Genomic DNA, 21009 nt, shown 5'->3' with positions numbered 1-21009 from the left:
CAAGCTTTCCCAGGCTCCCAGGACTGGCCTAAGTTTCTCCCCAACCTCCTCACTGCCAGCTCTGCTGGCCGCCGGCAGGCCACAACAAGTGGAAAAAAATAGCCAGCCTTCAAAAGACGTTAAGGACCATCATTGCTAGAAAGTGGACCTAACATACAATACACACCTCCTTCAGGCATGCCCTGAGCTTTGTGTTTCCTTGCACTGAGAACTTCCTTGGCTGAAACAAAGAAAATTCGGTTTTGGGCTTCAGAACGATCCACAACCCTGAGTTCATCCACCAAGAAAGTCAGGCAACGCTCCATGTGCTGTTTGCGTACCTGCAGAATGACAATGATAGTGCATGGGATCATCAGTCTGTCTCCCATCCATTTACAAAACACAAAAAGCAACTTCTAATTTCTCTGTACCGCCTCTTGAGGGGCTTACTTTGGGAAGAAAAATCTCTGAATTTATGAGATTTCCTTGACTGTCACCTTAAATTAGGGGTGTCAAACTCAAGGCCCAGATCCGGCCTGCTGGATGCTTAGATTTGGACCATGGGGCTGCCCTGGAAACAGTGAAGCACTGGCTTACGACACCTCTGGCAGCAAAAACGGAGCTCAGGAGGGTCGCATGCAGCCTTCCCGAACTCTGTTTTCGCTGGCAGAGGGTTGCAGGAGGCCGTCGCAGCTAAAAACGGAGCTCGGGAGCCTGTTTTCGCTGGCAGAGCTCTCGGGCCACCACAGGCACCCATGACACGAGTGACATTGAACTGCCCCTCCCCCGATCCCCCGAGGTCAAACACAATCCTGATGCGGCCCTCAATGAAATTGAGTTTGACACCCCTGACTTAAATACTACTCAAAGCACCCATCAACTCCTTTTCCCAAGAAAATTACAAATCTGTAACTCACATCCTCCATGTATTCAGGTTCTGATGCAGAAGCATCCCAGCGGTTGTTCAGGATGAAAATGTTTGGTTTAGAAAGTTTTTCGTTCACTTTGTGGAAAAACTGTTTCTCCTAAAATAGATACAAATATGGATCTAGATATAAACTCCCTTTTTACGACCCTGTAATCCCTTAATTCGGGGTAGAGTCGATATAGACAGACACAGATCTATTGAAAGAGCTTTGGGGAACAGCTAGTTGTACATCAACATGGCAAAGACTACAGCTTCATTACTTTCCTTCTTCTGCAGAACTGCTTCTAAGAGGCCCACAGAAGAACTGTTTACAATCATTTTTAAGAACTGATGACTGAAATAGTATTTTATCGCCCCTTTTTTATTTTATTTTACTTCCCCTCTTGTCAGATTAGACAAGCCCTAGACAAGCCACCGGGGAGTTTCCGAGCTTCATTTCAGGAATAAAGATTTCTGAATTTGTAATTGACTCGCAGATCCAAAGAGTCATAATTCTGTCTGGGATCCAAGTGCAAAATGCAAAGACAAGTGCAAAGTGAAAAATGCAAAGGCAAGCACAGTCTCCTAACTTCATTGAAATTGATCACTCAACAACAGATAGCTAATTGAAGTTACAGTCATGCTGATCTTTGATTTAAATTTTGTCCCAATACATTTCCAAAACATCTGACGTTTTACTTTGTAAATATGACACTTTCCAGCGAAGGATTAAAGAATTCCTGTGTTACTTTTTACAGGTGTATACAAGTGTAAAATCTTCCAAAGAAGCTTAAAATTGGAAATAATCAGAAAGGAAAAGAAACAACTATAAAAGATAAAACAGAGAGCAAAAACAGGAGTCCCTGAAAAGCTCCTATCTGCCTTGTAATTTATAGTTATGCCCTATAATTATAGCCTATAATTTATATCCTATCTAAAAAAAATTCTCTTCACATTTCACACTCTTAGGTTTTTTCTTTTCTTCCAGAATGGAAGAAATGTTTATACACAAAGAATCAGCAGTCCAGCGCACACCTTCTTAAGACTTAAGCTTCAATGAATACAGTGGAATTAATTCCCAAGGGAGCATTTATTGATCAGCAAAATCAAAAAACCTGTTTTGTGCTAACGTTGAGATGATCCCATACTATTCAAAAGTCATCAATTATTTAGTCATCAATGGGGTAAACACAGAAAAAAATTTAACGAGGAACAACAGCATCAAGAAACTAAAGAAGTTAGAACAGTCTCCCACCCAAAATAGCAATCCACAAACAGGGTAGTACTTGACTTATGACCGTTTGTTTAATGAAAATTCAATAGTACAACAAAAAAATGACGTGTGACTAATATTTGAAAATTATGACTGTCATACCACACCCATGGAATTACATGACTGCAATTCAGGCATAGCAACTAGCTTGCATTTACAACTGGTTGCAGCATTCTGCAGTCACACAATCGTGAGTTGTGAACTTTTTTGTTGATTTCTGGCCAAAAGAAGCCCAATTGGGCAAGTTGGGTTTGCTTAATGACCATGTGATTTCACTTACCGACCATGGCAATTCTCTTAATGACCATTGTAAAAACTATCATAAATTTGGGTCCAACTTGCTTACATAAGCAAGAACTTATGATAAAAAATACTGGTCCCAATTGTGATCAAAAGTCAAGGGCTATCTGTGACATCAAAAAATTAGTGGAAACTAGTGTGAGAAAATGAAAGGTTTTAATTCAAGATTTCTCTAATATGGATCATACAATATCAGCTATATATATATATATATATATATATATATATATATATATATATATATATATATATATATATATATATATATATATATATATATATATATATATATATAATTTGTTATTATACACACACACATATAAAATTTATATATATCTTCTCTGGTAATATTGTACTGCTAACCAGAGCATACAAAACATTTGCTAGACCAATTCTCAAATACAGCTCATCTGTCTGGAACCCGCACTGCATATCAGATATTAACACAATAGAGCTTGTCCAGAGATATTTCACGAGAAGAGTCTTCCACTCCTCTGCTCGCAACGGAATACCTTACGCCACCAGACTTGAAATTTTGAGCTTAGAAAACTAAGAACTACTCCGCCTTCGGTCCGACTTAAGCATAGTACACAAAATTATCTGCTACATCATCCTTCCTGTCAATGACTACTTCAGCTTCAACCACAAGAATACATGAGCACACAATAGATAAAAACTCAAGGTAAACCGCTTCAAACTCGATTGCAGAAAATATGACTTCAGCAACAGAGTGGTCAATGCCTGGAATGCACTACCTGACTCTGTGGTTTCTTTCCCAAACCCCCTAAACTTTAACCTTAGACTGTCTACTGTTGACCTCACCCCATTCCTAAGAGGTCCATAAAGGGGACATGCATAAGTGCACCAACATGCCTACCATCCCTGTCCTAATGTCCCTATTTATTCGTATGTTTATCCTGTATTCATAATCTTGTTTATACTTTTATCTGTTACCCAATACATGCTTGATGAAATAAATATAAATAAATAAATAAAAAATAAAACAAGATATACTTTCTACTTCGAGAAGAGGAAATATGAATAACACAAATGAAGGTTTTACTTAAAAAAAAGATGAAGACTTACTGTATTCATGAGGGTTGACTCTGAATTAGCAACTAGAACAAAAACATCGGCATCCAGGCAGAATTTGTCAATCCAGGTGTCCAGCTCTGTAGTGACATCAGTACCTGGACTACGAAATGAGGGGAGGGAGTTAGAGGTAGAATTTGAAAATGTAGAAAAATATAGACACACATCACGCAATCATAGCTTAGTAAGATAAATTCTGAAAGTGTTTTTGGCTGTACATAGAAGCTGGAAGGGACCTTTGAAGGTCTTCTAGTCCAGGGGTCTCCAACCTTGGCAACTTTAAGACTTGTGGACTTCAACTCCCAGAATTCCTCAGCCAGCTTTGCTTTGCTGGCTGAGGAATTCTGGGAGTTGAAGTCCACAAGTCTTAAAGTTGCCAAGGTTGGAGACCCCTGTTCTAGTCCAACCCCCTGCTCAAGCAGGAGACCATATAGCACTCCAGAACAATGGTTGTCCAGTCTCTTCTTAAAAGCTTCCAGTGATGGGGCACCCACAACTTCTGAAGGTAAGCCATTCCATTAATTAATTGTTCTCATTGTCAGGAAATTTCTCCTTAATTCTAGGTTGCTTCTCTCCTTGGCTAGTTTCCATCCATCATTTCTTGTCTTGCCTTTAAGTGTTTTAGAAAACAAAGTGATCCTCTTTTTTGTGGCAGCCCCTCAAACATTAGAATACTGCTATCATGTCAACTAGTTCTTTTTACTAGACTAGACATACCCAATTCCTGCAACCGCTCTTCATATGTCTAAGTTTAGTTTAGTTTAGCTTATTGTCATTGCACATAGTACAACAAAATTAAATGCCATCTTCAGTGTACATTATTACTATAAAAATAAAAACAGAAACACACGTCCTTCACATTCTATATAATTGAAATTGAAAACCCGATATTGCATTACTATTGCACTATATAGTAGAATTCAATATAGTTACTACCCTGGGATAGAGGCTGTTTTACAGCCTATTTGTCTTTGTTTTTATTATCCTGTACCGTCTTCCAGATGGTAATAGTTCAAAAAAGGGTGCCCAAGATGAGATGGATCTTTAAGAAGATTTTGAACTTTCTTAAGGCAGCGGAAGCTATAAAGCTCTTCCAAAGAGGGGAGAGGGCAACCAATGATCCTCTGGGCAATGATGTTAACCCTCTGGAGTGCTGTCCTATCTGTACAATTGGCAAACCATACACAGGTACAGTAAGTTAAAATATTCTGTATGGTGCAGTGGTAGAAGGTCACCAGCAGTTTTTCATTCAGTTGTTGTTTCCTGAGAAGTCTCAGATAGTATAATCTCTGCTGGGCCCTTTTGACCAATGCTGCAATGTGAGTGCCTCAGGTCAGATCCTCTTTTACGATAACACCCAGAAACTTAAAACTGGCCACTTGCTCCACTCGGTCTCCATTGATAAGCAAGGGCTGGATGTCCGATCTATTCCTTCTAAAGCCTTCAACTGCATAAACTTCTTAGTTGCCCTTCTCTGCACTCTTTCCAGAATCTCAATAAACAAGCCAAGAAGACTTCCATTCATTACAATTTCCCTTCTTTTTGGACCCTATGATTAAAAGTTTCTGAACAAGCCAGGATATTAAGCTGCAGTCGAGAGTTGGCTTAATCGCTTACTCTTTTCAGAGACTGGTTTGAACAAGGAAACAATGGGAAGGTACAGCCAAGACGGAGTGTGTGTTTAAAAGGAAGACACCTTTGAGAATGAATCCAAAAGAGTTGTTATACCTGTCTACTAAGACCAAGTCGTCTCTCAAGAGAGCACATTTGGTTTTAGGCCAAAAGACATGAACTAAGCAACCAGCTTCTAAGTCTTTATCCATATGGAGTGCGTGGGCAAGCTGATTGACAGTCTGCAAAGGAAGAACAAGTTAGGATAAGGTCAGTGGCATGACAACTTGAAGACACTTGAATATTACCTGACGCAGCAACAAACTACCGTATTTTTCGAACTATAAGACACACATTAGCTTTAGAGGAGGAAAACAAGAAAAAAAAACTGCCTCTGCCTCCCAGCATCCATCTGGTATTCATCTGGCTAGTGTCCTTGCAGCAAATAGCCTAGTTAGCTTCAGCACATTACTGCAGCCCCAGCATGTGGGTCATCAGGGCTCCACTCCATTGCACCCACCACTGGTCAACTGAACTGAGCTGCCAGCGGCAGCGGAGAACACCATTCACTGTTGCTGCCTATCGCCACCGCCGTCATTTGGTTACGGTGAACAACGGCGGCAATCCCTGCCGCCTAGAACAGCTGATTGGCGGTATTCCAGGAGGTCGATCCAACCGCTGATCAGCTGCTTGGCAGCGAAGGCTCCAGCATTCCATGGTGGCGGCAAACGGCGCTGCCACGCCAACCCCCTCCCCCACCGCAATATTCAGTCTATGAGACGCACAGACATTTCCACTCACTTTTTTGGGGGTAGAAAGTGATTCTTACAGTGTGAAAAATACAGTAAGTTTCTAGGATCCATTTTTTTGCGGGGGGGCTCCTAGAATTCCCTATCCCCAAACTAATGTAAACAAAATAAAAGCCAATGGGATCTTTACCTTAACACCTCAGCTTTTTTCAAAAGAGCAGGGAAAGGAAGGGAGCCCCTTCCTTCTGGCCTTCTAAATACGCCTGGGGCCTGAACTTTTAATATTACATAGGAGGAAGCGCATGGGAAGAAATATTGCTTTGCTCATGGAAAATCAGCCAATATTTGGGGGAAGTCAAATTAGGAATGGTGATACAAAGATGAGCAAATAGATTCTGAATTCATATGGCTTATAGCACAAGGGTTGGTGAAAAACCAAGCATGTGTACTAACTGAAGCATTACAGTATATATGCTACATGGACAGTTCATATGGAACTCATACGGAACTCTGGAATGACCTTGGCCTGATAGAAAGAGACAGAATATGATTTTAATACATACTGTGCAATATGGAATTCTAACCTCTAAGAGAGACTGGTTAAGCTCATTCAACAGACTAATCTCTGTATGTTTTGTTTAGTCTTGGTTTAGTGCAATGTCTGATCTGAGTTAGTTGTGACTAACTCATCAAAAAGAACCATGGCCACAGTTTGCAAAAAAAATTGTCCTATTAATTCTTTTATCTTTTGTCTATGGAACCTTTTCCAATTCCAAAATCTCACATAAGGAGAATAAAATTAAGCCATACTAAATAAGTAATATACTAACTATTGCTTGCCTAGATCTTGAATAATAGCATACATGTTTTCTAACACATATAAAGCCTTGTTCCCCTAATGGCTTGATTTTAGCACTGTGTACATAAAACATTAAAACGTACGTGCCCAACATTGTATAAGAAAACATTCTGACACTAAAACAGTCCATCCCGAGTATTCTCTTGTTCCTTGACTTACCACAATTGGGACTGGATCTAAGTGCTAAGTGATGCTGTCATTAAACAAGTCACACCCAATGTTGCAACCTTTTTGCTTGCAATTGTTAAGTGAATCCGTTTCCCCCCATTTACTTTGCTTATTCGAAGTCCCCTGGGAACTTTGCAAATGGCGAACCTGGGATACTGCAATACATCATAAATACATGCTGGTTGCAAACCGCCCAAATTGGATCACATGACTGTGGGCAGGCTTCAATGATCGCAAGTGTGAGGACTGTTGTAGGTGTTCCATGCCACTGTAATTCTGAACAGTCATTAAACAAAGGGTTGTAAGTTAAGGACTACCAGCATGCTAGCTAGAGAATTCTAGGAGTTGAAGTCCACACTTCTACAAGTTGCTTAGTTGCTCTATGCCAGGGGTCTGCAAACTTGGCTCCTTTAAGACTTGTGGACAACTCCCAGAGAAGAGTTCCGAACTCAGGGAGTTGAAGTCCACAAGTCTTAAAGGAGCCAAGTTTGCAGACCCCTGCTCTATGCTATTACCATACTTTTCAGATTATAAGACCCCCTCCCCCCTCCCAAAGAGCGTGGAAATGTTGGTGGGTTTTATACACCGAATACAGCCATTTTTGGCCTCCTGAAACTCCGCCCTGTGCTTCCCATTTTTGTCAAAAACAGGCCCATTTTTCGCAAAAACAGAGTTTGGGAGACCTGCAGAGTGCTCCTGAGGGCTGGGGAGGGCAAAAACGCGACAGGTGGGGGGTTTGGGAGGCCAAAAACAGGCCCATTTTTCGTGAAAACGGGATACGCAGAGGGTTTGGGAGGCCTGCGGAGTGCTGTTGGGGGCCAGGGAGGGCAAAAACTATTTTGTTTTCCTCTTCAAAATCTTAGTGTCTTATAGTCCGAAAAATACGGTATGTTCCCAGAAAAACAATTTTACACATTTTGCATCAAACCGCCTCTGATCTTTTTTTAAAAAAAATAAAAATTGGAGGACCTTTCTGTGATAGTGAGAAACCAACCCCTGTTTATAAAAAGAGAAAGTAAACTGCTTGTAGCTATGACTAATGACTTTTCTACCAAACACGGAGAGGAGGACAGATATGACCCTGGAGCAGATATGAGACGGCTGTTAGCAAAATATGAGTTCAGCCAGGAAAAAGGAATCTAAAATTGTCCTGTCTCACCACTGCTTTTTGGTATAAAGGGATTGGGAGAGGAAACTCTTTGTCAGGTTTTCAACGTTTTGTTATTGAAGTCTATACGGATAGTCCTCAACTTACATCCAGAGTTTTTCCCAAAAAATTCTGTTGCTAAGTTAGCAACATGGTTGTTAAAGGGAATCTGGCTTCCCCATTGATTTTTTTTTTTTTAATTTTTTTTTATTTGCATTTATATCCCGCCCTTCTCCGAAGACTCAGGGCGGCTTACACTATGTCAAGCAATAGTCTTCATCCATTTGTATATTATATACAAAGCCAACTTTTATTGCCCCCAACAATCTGGGTCCTCATTTTACCTACCTTATAAAGGATGGAAGGCTGAGTCAACCTTGGGCCTGGTGGGGCTTGAACCTGCAGTAATTGCAAGCAGCTGCTGTAAATAACAGACTGTCATACCAGTCTGAGCCACAGAAGCCCTTTGCTTGTCAGAAGGTTGCCAAAGGTAACACTGCAACCATCATGAACACGTGCCAGTGGCCAAGCGCCCGAATTTTGATCAGGTGACCATGGGGAGGCTGCAATGGTTGTGTGGAAAACGGTCATAAGTCACTTTTTTTCAGTGCCGTTGTAACTTCGAGCAGTCACTAAGCAAATGGTTGCAAGTCAAGGACTACTTCCTCTTTTAATGATCCCATAATCCATTGCGGGATGGAATCTGGGCAACTGATTGGAGCTGAGTGTTTACTGGCCGGATGCCCTTCCTGTTGCCAATGCAGAGTTTTTCTCCCCCCCTCCCAGCAGATATAGTCTCATTGTGCCAGAGAGGAAAATATCTGCCTCTACCTAGGATCGAACTCACTGTTGTGACCCAGGCCCAAGTAGATGGTAATAAACTTAGTCTGTGGAAAAACAAACTTTATTCGAACAGCTGGGAATTACTTCATTCCCAGCATCGTTCAAATGCCTCCCAACACAAATTCCTCAGTTATCTCACAAACCTTAGTCCAATTAGGCAAACTGCCAAAGGCCCTTCCTGGCAAACGTCCAGAAGCCACAAAAACAAAGACGTACATGAAGCAGAAGACGAAGCTGAAGACACAGCTACAATGTTGTTTTCCGGCAAAGCCCAAATACCGGTGCTGGTCTGCTTTAAGCTTTATGGGAGGGGCCAATCATCTCTTGGCCCTACTCCCGAGTTGTCCTCTCTGCTTGAGCTGCTCTTGCCTTCTGGCAGCTCTTCTCATGCGTGCATTAGAAACAGGCTCCTCCTGTTCCTCTGCCTCACTACTATCAGTCTCTGGAGGCTCTGGAGTCCGCGCCTCACTTCCCGATGGCCTTGGCCTCACCTCAGCCTCATTGCTGTCCGACTCCGTTGCCAGCTCCGTAGGCTGATGACGGACCACAACACTCACGGCCTCAAGATTGTGAGGCGAGAGCTCCACTTCTAGGCCACCTCACCACTCTACGTCAAGGACTACTATTTTAATAAAATACTGCAGAGTTCTTCTTTTATCTCCCGAGGTGTCTGTTTCCTGACCTACCTTATTTCAAGGGGCTACCAGCGAAACAGCCATGAGGAAGACTCACCTTGACGCTCTTCTTTTCGTCTGAGCCTTCAGTCATCAGGTAAGCTTTATCGCCATCGGTTCCTTCTACGCTGAGAAAGCAGTTAGTGGTGTGCCCAATGCCACTTGGCAACACTTTGTCCCACAGCATTGCGTTGATCACAGAACTCTTCCCACTGCTGGTTCTATACAACGGAGCAGGAAAAGAACAGAAAGGTGGATTTTAAAATCTTATACTGTAGCCAAGATTATGAATTGTCTGGGTAATAATTCCAGATTGCAGCCTAGAAAATGTTAATCCTGAAGCAAACTGTGTATATTTGCTACTACCCTGTGTACGTTTGTAACCTATATATCCTCATCATCTTCTTTTAACAACCCCATAATCCCTTGCGGGATGGAGTCTGGGCAACTGAATGGAGCTAGCAGAGTGTTTTAATGGCCGGATGCCTTTCCTGACCAATGTGGAGTTTTGTTCAGCAGATACATTCTCAGTGTGCCCAGAGAAATATCTGCCACTATTTAGGATTGAATTCACAGCCTCCTGATTGTGAGGTAAAGAGTTCCACCGCTAGGCCAGGGGTCTCCAACCTTGACACCTTTAAGACTTTTGGACCAGACTAGGAAAGTCTGGTCCAAACATTTTCAATGCTAATACTAACTTTATAATAACTTTATAATAAGGTTATAGTAACAGAACCTTGCAAGTCTGAATGGTCTTCTTCCCTCCTCTATGAGAATTAGGGATGATGCATGAGAATTAGGGACAGTCTTGCCTAAGATGCTCTCTCAAATTATATTTCTGCCCCTAACTCAGATTTCTTTTATCTGATTGTTGTTTCGTTTGCAGCTCTTCTTTCTTTTCCTCAAGGTTATTCTGTCTTCCCATTATACCTACCTCCACCCATTTCTACTATTTTGTTAATTTATTTTGGTTTGGGTAACGGTGGGAGAGAAAAGTAGCAAGGAAAGGCAAGGAAATCTTTGCAACTTTGCTAACCCTCGTTTTAATATACAGGCAATCCTTGAGTTATGACCAAAACGGAGCCTTGCCCATCACGGTCGTAAATTGTGATGGTTGTAAATGTTATTGGAGATTTTATGACCTTTTGTGTGGTGGTTGGTAAGCGATTCAATGATTCATTATGGGCCAGAAGTAAACGCAGATTTTTGGTGAAACTGTCGCAGAACATGGTCATGTGACCTACAGGGTGATGGAAACGGCCATAAAAGTGGCCTGATGCTGGGCACCTGAAATGTAATCATGTGACCGGGTGTCGTGTCATGTGACTGGAGGGGGTACACAACCATTGGAACTTAGAACCAGACTGTAAGTATCCCCCAGGTAGGTATTGAGGACTATCTATAGGTAAGAACTAGAAAGCTGTTTTCATGTCTAACGCTAGCAAAGCCGCTGAAAAAGCTAAATTGCACATATTCTATTTTTACGGCGAGCACATTGCGCCAGAGGCAAGATCTGTAGGAGCGGGCAAGTCAGAAAAGTCAAGATGGCAGCTGCAATTAAACCCTCGGCCCTTTTTCAGAGGAAAAAAATCCTGAGGCTGATATAATCTACTGAGAATTTATATTGTACAAGCATCAACAGTGAATGAAAATTGACTGTGAAATAGCATTGGGGTAACTCTCAATTCTGAGCTTAACTTCCTTGTGAAGTATGATTCTCAGGTAATGTGTTTGAAATAACTTGAAACATATTATGTTTCCCAAGAGAAGAACCTCACCCATTTACTCCCACAAACGGCAACTCTTACCTGCCAAAAAAAGCTACTTTCATATGCCGCCTTGCTAATACTTCACCAATTACGGCCAGCTTGTTTTTATAGGCCTGTATTTTTTTAAGCTCGTCCATGGTAGCTATGCATTCAAGCTGTGGGTTTTTGTGAGTTTCTGTCATCAGAGAGAAAAACAAGAGTTATAAGTTGTAGCAGGACTACAATACTTTTTCTATGCAATTTTACTAAATCCATGCAATTAGAATAGAATAGAATAGAATAGAATAGAATAGAATAGAATAGAATAGGGAAGGGAATGGAATGGAATGGAATGGAATGGAATGGAATGGAATGGAATGGAATGGAATGGAATGGAATGGAAATAGAGATGACACAGAAATACAATTTGCATTTTCCTTTACGTATGCTGTTTTCTAACAGATTTATTGTTCTATATTTGATATTTTCTATTCTGATATGGCCTAACAGTTAAGCAATGAAATATTATGCTTCGTTGCACAGTTAAGTCAGATGTTCTGAATTATTTTGGGCACTTCTAATTATCCCCGGTATATTTGATAAGCAGCATATATTATCTGTCAACTTTTAAGAAGCTCCTAATATTTGATTTGTCTTTAAAATCAATGTTCTCTGAGCAGCACTATAGGTACCAAATGCTGTTTAGGAGCCACAAAATATGAATCCGTTCTCAAAACCTCTGACTGCCATTCAGTTTCATAACCTAAGCCTTTTTAATACTTCTGTGACATCAGAGCAATTAACCAATCAAATGAAGCTGAGAGCATGTGTCATTCTCAGGCCAATTAGAACAACTCAAGCAATGATTCAGGAGATAATAGGTGGGCAAAGATCAAAGCACCAACATTAGCAAGGTACAATTAGCTTGCCATATTGAGAGGCCTTTTTCCAGTGTTATAAAGTGTGATGAGGCACCAATACAATTTTTGGCTATTTCTTTCTTTATAGAGTTATTATAAGAAACAGAAAACCTGGCAGCAATTTATTGGCTGACCAAAATGTAAGGAATGCGATATTTACCTTGTGGCAGTAGTGAAATCCAATTTTTTTTACTACCGGTTCTGTGGGCGTGGCTTGGTGGGCGTGGTGTGGCTTGGTGGGCGTGGCAGGGGAAGGATACTGCAAAATCTCCATTCCCACCCGACTCCAGGGGAAGGATACTACAAAATCCCCATTCCCTCCCCACTCCTGGGGGAAGGATATTGCGAAATCTCTATTCCCACCCCACTCTGGCCAGCCAGATGTGGTATTTGCCGGTTCTCCGAACTGCTCAAAATTTCCACTACCGGTTCTCCAGAACCTGTCAGAACCAGCTGAATTTCACCCCTGCCTTGTGGCACTGTGTACAATAAAACATTTGTGAATTTTAGCCACTGTTAAAAGAGCGACGAAACAAACACCTTCCAAAGGGGCACCTCATGAATATTCTAAAGTGTGAAACATTTCTCTTTGAATCCTTAAAGCTTTTGTGAGGTTCATGCAGCTGCTTCCTATCTTCCCGTACACGAGCCAGGGCAGCTGCCTCCCTTACTCTCCTCTTCCTTGCCCTACTTGGCTTAAAACCAACCTTCAACAAAGTTTGCTCCTTCGGTAACAAAATTCAGTAGTTCTTCAAAAATGGCAGCAATTGTCTTCTTGGCCAACACAAAGTGTTTGAGTGGAGAGGTATTAGAGTCCGCCATGATGGAACTGAAATGATATTGAAGTTAACAATCAGGTATTCAGCTGGAAACCAGGAGACTGTGAGTTCTAGTTCTGCCTTAGGCATGAAAGCCGGTGGAGGACTTTGGGTCAGTCATTTCCTCGCAGTCCAACTGACCTCACAGGTTTGTTGTTGTTGTTGGGAAAACAGGAGGAAGAAGGAACATCAGGTATATCCACCAACTGGAGTTATTTATATAAATAATAAAGCCCAGACATTAAATAAATAAATCCCACCCAGAAAATGTCTTCCATGGTCATAAACAGAGTTTTAACTCCATGATGACCTGGGAAGGAACATGGCTGGTTAACTACCTGTCTGAAGGGAGACAGAATACCAGATAGACCCACGAATTATCCATAAGACTTTTTCCAGCCCACAGTCACAGCAAATATGACAAGTCAGGGGACAGTTGAAACCGACACCATATTGGTAAAGTCTATTGGTATGTTTTCCTTGATTGTGGGAAGTGTGTGTGTGTGTGTGTGTATATATAGGTCTTGGCGTATTTGGGTCTTTTCCCGTTTGAGAGTATCTTGGCGATGATTCGACAAGGTCTCACTCGCCATCTTCAGGCTGGTGTTTACGGCTTCGTGCCTGTGCAAGCACAAGCACGAAATACCCGAATGCGCCAAGACCTACATACCTATACCAGTGAAAACCTACGAAAACAAATATATATATTTGTTTGCAGTCTAATTTCGAAATGTAAAAATTCAGGAATATATCTGTTCATAGAGAGTAGGACCATGCATTTTGTTGTGGCTTTCCATGTAATAAAGAATAAATGGAAACAATAATATATTTTTTGTGTATTTGCACACATATACACACAAACACACATACACATATACACAAACAATGTTAATATATTTTGCTATATAATTTCTCCATAAAATCCCCTCAGACTAAAAATCAATTTTGTGGCATTTCGTGCATGAATTTTGTTATGGATAATTGCCATACTTTGGAGAGAAGATGGGGCGCGGTGGGGGAGGAAGAATGCATAAATTAATTCATAACTGTAAAATATATTAAAAGTCAGTATAAAACCAGAGACATTCACTTCTTCCAACCTAGATTCAGCTTTTAATTCAAAACAGATATATAGTTAGAAAACCAAGCACTTATTACTCATATTTATCTTTTTTGTTTCATAACCCAACAGCTATTTTTTTCACCTTAGCAATGGAGTTTTCCTTCTGCGTATATTGTCAATATTTGGGTGTGTGTGGATGAAATGCAAAGTGGCTGAGGTTTCGAACTCTCTTTTAAAAACACCTTATTGCTTAAAACTGTCAAATGGTGGTTGAAACTGACTAGCTTTTTCAGGATAAAACCAGGAAACCAGGAAAATACAGCAGGGCTAAAATGCTTTTAGAGTCTTATTTTCCCAGTGCCACACTGACCTAGATACTCAGAGTATACGCGCCCTGCCTACTAGCACTGCCAATTTAATGCTGTACATGGAATCTGTTTTTCCCGGAAATGGATTGTGTTGCAACGGTGGCTAATCAACCCATGTTATTTGCAAATATATTAGTATCAAATTAACAAAACATTGCACAAATGCTATTGATGCTGCCCAAATTAAGATGTCTCATTTGAGGAAACGAAGCTTTCATTTTCATACAGCCTAAACAGAAACAAAGGAGCATGCAATAGCAACGAACAGTTTAAAATATTAATCAAAGCAGAAGGGGTTTAGGCAGCAGAGGCTATGTCTCACACATTCATTCCTAACACTAGTGTGCTGAGATATGGGCAAAGCACAAACCAAAATTAAATCCATATGGAATCCGGTCAAATGATCAAGAAAACTATTCCCAGCTGGACTTTGACCACAAAAGGTAACTTGTGCACACATACAGAGCATATTATTTTACAGAAGGTTGGTAGGAAGCTCATATCTAGTTCTCTTATAGCTACATTTTTGTATAGATCTAATGTCTATGCTGGGTTCTCCAAAGTGGACAATATTGACCCCAGGGGATTATTTATGATTATTAGTAGTACCATTAAAGTAATATTTATTAAATTACTGTCTTATAATAAATGTTTGGGGGGCAATGCGCATTAAGGAGACAACAAGCTGAAGAGTTTGGTCGACCCTATCTTTCAATTGCAGCAAGTAGATGAAAAGAAGGATGAGGAGCTAGCAAAGTATAGAAATCTCCCTCTGAAAGTTCAAAACGTACATGAGCACAACCTTTGGTCTGCAATTTTTTAACCAATCTGCCTGTCTTTATCTCCCACCCAGAAGTTTCCATCTGTTGCTCCTTAAAGCAAGACGTTTTCTGGCCATCAGCTGACCAGGCTCCTTCCTCTCCCCAGGGCAAGACCTATGGAACAGTTGTGGGAGCTTGATCGATTGAGACCTTCAAGAAAAGATTGGACTGCCATTTGTCAGAAACGGTGTAGGGTCTCTTTTTTTTGGGGGGGGGAGAGTTGGACTAGATCAGAGGTCTCCAACCTTGGCAACTTTAAGACTTGTGGACTTCAACTCCCAGAATTCCTCAGCCAGCAAAGCTCTGGCTTCAACTCTGGAAGTAGAAGTCCAAAAGTCTTAAAGTTGCTAGGGTTGGAGATCCCTGGACTACTAGATGACCTATAAGGTCCCTTCCAACTCTGTTAATCTGTTATTTTGTTAAGATCCTCCCAAAATCAAGTTCCAAGCCAAGGATGGGTGGTGGAATGGAATGGGGTGAGGTGGGGGTGGTTGTCCAGGGCCAGCTTTTTACCAAAAAAAAAAAAAAGACTCTTTGGTTAAAGTTTTAAGGGGATCAGCCTTGCCCAAAAAAACGGACACCACCCCCCACCCTTTCCTCAAGACTTGCAAACTTCAGAACGACCAGAAAAGAAAACTTTTCAATGCATTGAAGATGCTCCCTAAATCAGGCAATGAAAGCTCTGCAAGAAAAAAAAAACCACCCAGGGACCCGACCGAAACTTTTCAGAGGGAACATTCCCCCCCCTTCCCGCAATATCCCCTGCCCCCTTTCTCTCCCCCCCCCCACCCCAAAAAAAACCAGCTGCCCCTAAACCAGGGGTCTCCAACCTTGGCAACTTTAAGCCTGGAGGACTTCAACTCCCAGAACCCCCAGCCAGCAAAGCTGGCTGGGAATTCTGGGAGTTGAAGTCCTCCAGGCTTAAAGTTGCCAAGGTTGGAGACCCCTACCCTAAACCCCCTCCGCTTCTTCTCCTCTTCCTCCCCACCAACCTGATTAAATTAAAAAAGAAATATACAAGTGACTGCAAATGCCCCGGAATTTCAGGGTTGGGGCTGCCCAGGAAACGTGGGCAACCAGGAAAGTCCCACCACCCCGCTTCAGCCCGTTCCAGAGACTTGGGACTACAACTCCCGGGCGCCCAGTCCGCTGGGCACTGTAGTCCAACGCATCTGGAGGGGAAAGCACGAGGTTGGGGAGGAAGGAAGGCTGCCAAAACGCCATTGGGATGGACACGAAGCCCCCACCCCTCCCGCGCTGGGGTCTACCAATGACATCCTCCCCCCCCCCGCGCCTCACTAATTAAGAGGAGCGGGCTAATTAAATGGCTAAAGGCTCATTAGCCGCGCGCGCCCCCACCTCGCTTACCTGGCAGGACGCGCGGGGCTCGCGCCCCTCGCCGCCTCAGAACCTCAGCGGCTTTGCCCCGCCTCCCGCTCTCACCCAATCACGAGGAAGCAGTAGCAGCAGCGGCCACTTCCGCCTCCTCTCCCACGCCGGCTCTGCTTTGCCTCATCTTTATACTCCCGGTTCTTACGCGCCTGGCCTCGGGTGTTGCTGGGTGTTGTTGGTTTTTTTCCTTCGGAGCATGCGCAGGACGCTTCGGTGTTCTATCTCGCGAGTCTCCCTCGGCTCCTTCGTACGACAGCCTGAAGTGTAGTGAGGATACAACCGCTTTCCCTCTTCATTCCCCCCCCCCCCCACACACTTTCTCTGCTCCTTCAAAATCCGGAGGCAAAAAATCCGGACCCGTTCCAGGTGGCAGTAAACAGTTTTCTAGGGTTATTTTTAGGGTATCCTTCTGGATTTTTGCAGCCAGATAGGATAGGTTTTAACTTAAGAGGTCGGGGTAAATGGAACTGCCATATATTTCAGGTTGCCGTATGACTGCTGACTTTTGCGGGGGGCAAAGGACAGTTTTCTCCAATCTGACTATTCAGGGAGATAGATATTGAAGTGGTAGTTGAGTCCAATTAAAGGTTTATGTAAGGTAGTGCCGTCCTTCTCTCTCTTTTGAAAAAAACTTTTATTTAAAAGAAGATTTTTTACGCAGATTTAAAAAAAAACCTGTAGAAACATACCAGTAAAAGAAAAAGAATAGAATAGAATAGAATAGAATTTTTTATTGGCCAAGTGCGATTGGACACACAAGGAATTTGTCTTGGTGCATATGCTCTCAGTGTACATAAAAGAAAAGATACGTTCATCAAGGTACAACATTTACAACACAAAAAAGCAGAAAAAGAAAGAAAGGAAAGGAAATAAATAAAGGTTATTCTTTTATAAATTGTAACAAATGTAATACCAAAGTGTGAGACTATCTGTTTGCTGTTTTCTGACTATGCAAAGTGACTACAATTGGTAATGTAATCAATTGTGGAGACAATGTATTATGACTTGATAAGAGCTCCCCGAGAGTACGCCTGAGCCAAAAATCCTATCAGGAGACAGGAACATCGGCCCAAAATGAAAATTACAAGTAAATAAGAAAAGATATCAGAGGATGGACAGAAATTGCCAAGATGACCCTTAAAGGTGTAAAACAACTAAAAGGACAAAGAGGGTAAGGGGGGAATTTCTTAGGCGTGGCGTGCATTGTGTAGGAGTATAAAATGTGTAGCTTGAAAACTGCTTCTTGCGCTCTTTGAACTCAATCCAATTGGGAAGGGTCTAAGAGGCCGCGCTTGCAACCGCTTTTTTTTTACTTTCATGTTTTTTTACAATAAATCTTTGATTTTGTTAATCAGACTTGTCTTGGAGTTGTGAGTATCAAATTTGGGTTTTAAATCTCACAAAAGTATAAAAGGATGAAAGAAAAAATGGAAGATAAGAAAAAGGAAAGAAAAAAATAAAATACCTAAAGAAGTGCTTTCCAATCTTTGTGGAAGTTACAAACATAGCAATTGCCACCTCTGTCTTCTACTATTGTAATCACAGTTTTCTTCTTCCCATAGACAAACTTTTAATCAATAAATCCTGGAATCACCAGTTCATTTTTCTCCATTTTCAGCAAAATGTCTCTAAAGGGCTTTAAGTTTTTTAAACAAGTAATTATACTTTCTTAATCGAACAAGCCAATTTAGCCATTTCTGCAACTTAGCATCTGTAAGGCAAAGTTTCCAACTTCCGCAGCTATAAGATGGATGGACTTCAACTCCCAGAATTCCTCAGCCAGCCCAACATGCACAGATTGAGAAACATTGCTATAAAGCAGGGCTCTCCAAACTTGGCAACTTGAAGCCTGGAGGACTTCAACTCCCAGGATTCCCCAGCCAGCAAATTCCTCCCCAGCAAAGCTAGCTGGGGAATTCTGGGAGTTGAAGTCCACTAGGCTTCAAGTAGCCAAAGTTGGAGACCCCTACCATAAAGCGTGTAGTAGTCTAACCTGCAACTCCTATTCCTCTATAAATGCACCTGTCTTTTTCCATGAAATACTGTATTAAATTTTAGCTAAGAGAAGAAGCCAGGATTTCTTAGGGCTCTCTCTCTCTCTCATAGACTGAAAACAGCATCAAAGACAAAACCCATTTACTGAATGGGTCTGAGATAGTAGACTTTTATTCCAAATCCTTTGAAATATAGAGTCGGTAAGATAATTTGGACAAAGAAAATAAGACTCCAAAGTGTTAGATTGGTGTTGCTTTTTAGTGTTGCTTTGCTGCTCTTTTGTGCAGTTTTATCTTTCCTGCCATTTTTCTCTCTTGGTGTTCCTGCCTACATATTAATGTTACTGGCTTTTTATATGTAGCTTTAGGCTTCCTATAAATTGGCACAGCCTTGATCCTCTAATATGTAGTTTGTGCCTGTTTGTTAAATGAGGTTTCAAGAGCTCTCCCTCAATATTTAAAATTTGTAGGGAATGCTCAGAAACAGGTTATTTGTTGTTTGGAAGGGAGACTCATGGATCTGTTAATGACCTCAAGGTCTCGGATGTCTGGAGGCTACAGGTAGCCCTGACCTCCTGAATGAACTCCAGACAATAGGACAAAAGAGCTCCTAAACCTCCAAGGCCGAAATTGATAAAGCCTATCTTTAGATAGGGAAATTGGCAAATATCAACAATCTAAATAAAACTAGGGGGGGGTGGGAATCTCAAGATATTACAAGTTCCTCACACACCCTCTATCAGAGGTCACAAAAGATAAAGATTGCAAAATCCTCCCCCCCACCCCACCCAGGGAGTCAAGCTGCATTTCCTCCCTACCAGTTTTCTAGTAATCTCTAAGGAGGCTAATTTTCCATGTTTTTTAGGAATAAGGAAGACCTCTCTCTAAAACCAACCACTTCTAAACTATATGTGGCCACCTTCAATTCTTAGATTACGCTACATTGTTTACCGAGTTGGTTAATTCCTTGATTGGGATATTGCTCATTGCTTATCTGGGTTTTAATTGCTTGGCTAGGAGATATTGTAGTCTTTTAGGTTTGAATATCTATGAAGATTCTCAGTCATCCAGGTCACGGCTGTCCCAAAGATGCTTTTTTCAAGAGGCAACTGGACTTTCTGGTTTTTCTTTGAAGACTTTTCTCTTTTGAATGGTATAGAAGAGGGGTCTCCAACCTTGGCAACTTTAAGCCTGGAGGACTTCAACTCCCAGAATTCCCCGGCCAGCTTTGCTGGCTGGAGAATTCTGGGAGTTGAAGTCCTCCAGGCTTAAAGTTGCCAAGGTTGGAGACCCCTGGTATAAAAACATAAAATAATAGGGCTGGAAGGGATCTCAAAGATTTTCTCAAGGCAGGAGGCATGCTATCCTAGTAAAATGGCTGTCCAGTCTGTTTTTTTCAAGAACATTATTCCATTAATTGTTCTCACAGTCATAAATTTTCCTTGCTTTTAAGTTAGATCTCTCTTTAACAAGGACCCACCCATTACCTCTTGTCCTGTCCTCTGGTTGTTTGGAGAGTAAGCCAGTCCCCTCTTCATGACATCCCCTTAAGTACTGGAAGACAGCTACCAGTATCATATCCCTCCACAATATTTCTCTTCTATAAGCTACAGACACATCTAGCTCTCAACTGTTCATCATAGGATTTAACCTCCAGATCCTTTTAACATCTTTGTTCTTCTCTATACTTTCTGGAATTTCAGCATCTTTTTTGAGGTGACCAGTACTCCATCTGTGGCCTCACAAGTGCGGTATAAAGCAGTATTATCACTTGTGAACTTGTGTGTGTTTGATTTTGTTTGTATATGTTGTTTAGTTCCATGTGCCTGTTGATGGCTGATTTGACCAAGTGCTAGGCTTTCCGGAATTTTCTAGCATTTTTGGACTTAGCTTCGTCCAAAAGTGGGATCTCTCCTCATTCAAGAACATTGTTTTGGTTGGATTTTCCCAAATGCCATCACTCTGCTAAACAAATAATTCCTTCAACACTGTCAAACTATTTACTAAATCTGCACTACTATTTATCTTCTCATCGTTCCCACCACCCATCTCCTTCCACTTATGACTGCCTGACTTTTAACTTTGTTGCTTGTATCCTTACGATTTATAATTATATTGTTTCCTGATTATTTATTTGTACCCTATGACTATCATTAAGTGTTGTACCTTATGATTCTTCATGATCGTATCTTTTCTTTTATGTACACTGAGAGCATCTGCACCAAGACAAATTCCTTGTGTGTCCAATCACACTTGGTCAATAAAAATTCTATTCTATTCTAT

General features: G+C 41.5%; 1 protein-coding gene across 2 annotated transcripts in view; it reads right to left on the bottom strand.

Moving 5' to 3' along the window:
- Window positions 1–16859, bottom strand: part of MFN1 (mitofusin 1) — a 36088-nt gene extending 19229 nt beyond the window's left edge. For both annotated transcript variants that reach the window (XM_058188249.1, XM_058188250.1), the window contains exons 1-8: window positions 16709–16859; window positions 12978–13099; window positions 11411–11546; window positions 9661–9823; window positions 5280–5404; window positions 3546–3654; window positions 897–1004; window positions 167–320 (exon numbers count right to left, since the gene is read on the bottom strand). In XM_058188249.1, the coding sequence (XP_058044232.1) occupies window positions 167–320; window positions 897–1004; window positions 3546–3654; window positions 5280–5404; window positions 9661–9823; window positions 11411–11546; window positions 12978–13092 (910 nt within the window). In that variant the 5' untranslated portion in view covers window positions 13093–13099; window positions 16709–16859. The remainder of the gene's footprint in view (window positions 1–166; window positions 321–896; window positions 1005–3545; window positions 3655–5279; window positions 5405–9660; window positions 9824–11410; window positions 11547–12977; window positions 13100–16708) is intronic.
- Between the last annotated feature and the right edge of the window lie 4150 nt (window positions 16860–21009).

This window comes from Ahaetulla prasina, chromosome 6 (assembly GCF_028640845.1).
Source record: "Ahaetulla prasina isolate Xishuangbanna chromosome 6, ASM2864084v1, whole genome shotgun sequence".
Lineage (NCBI taxonomy): Eukaryota > Metazoa > Chordata > Lepidosauria > Squamata > Colubridae > Ahaetulla > Ahaetulla prasina.
This window is presented reverse-complemented; position numbering and strand designations above follow the sequence as displayed.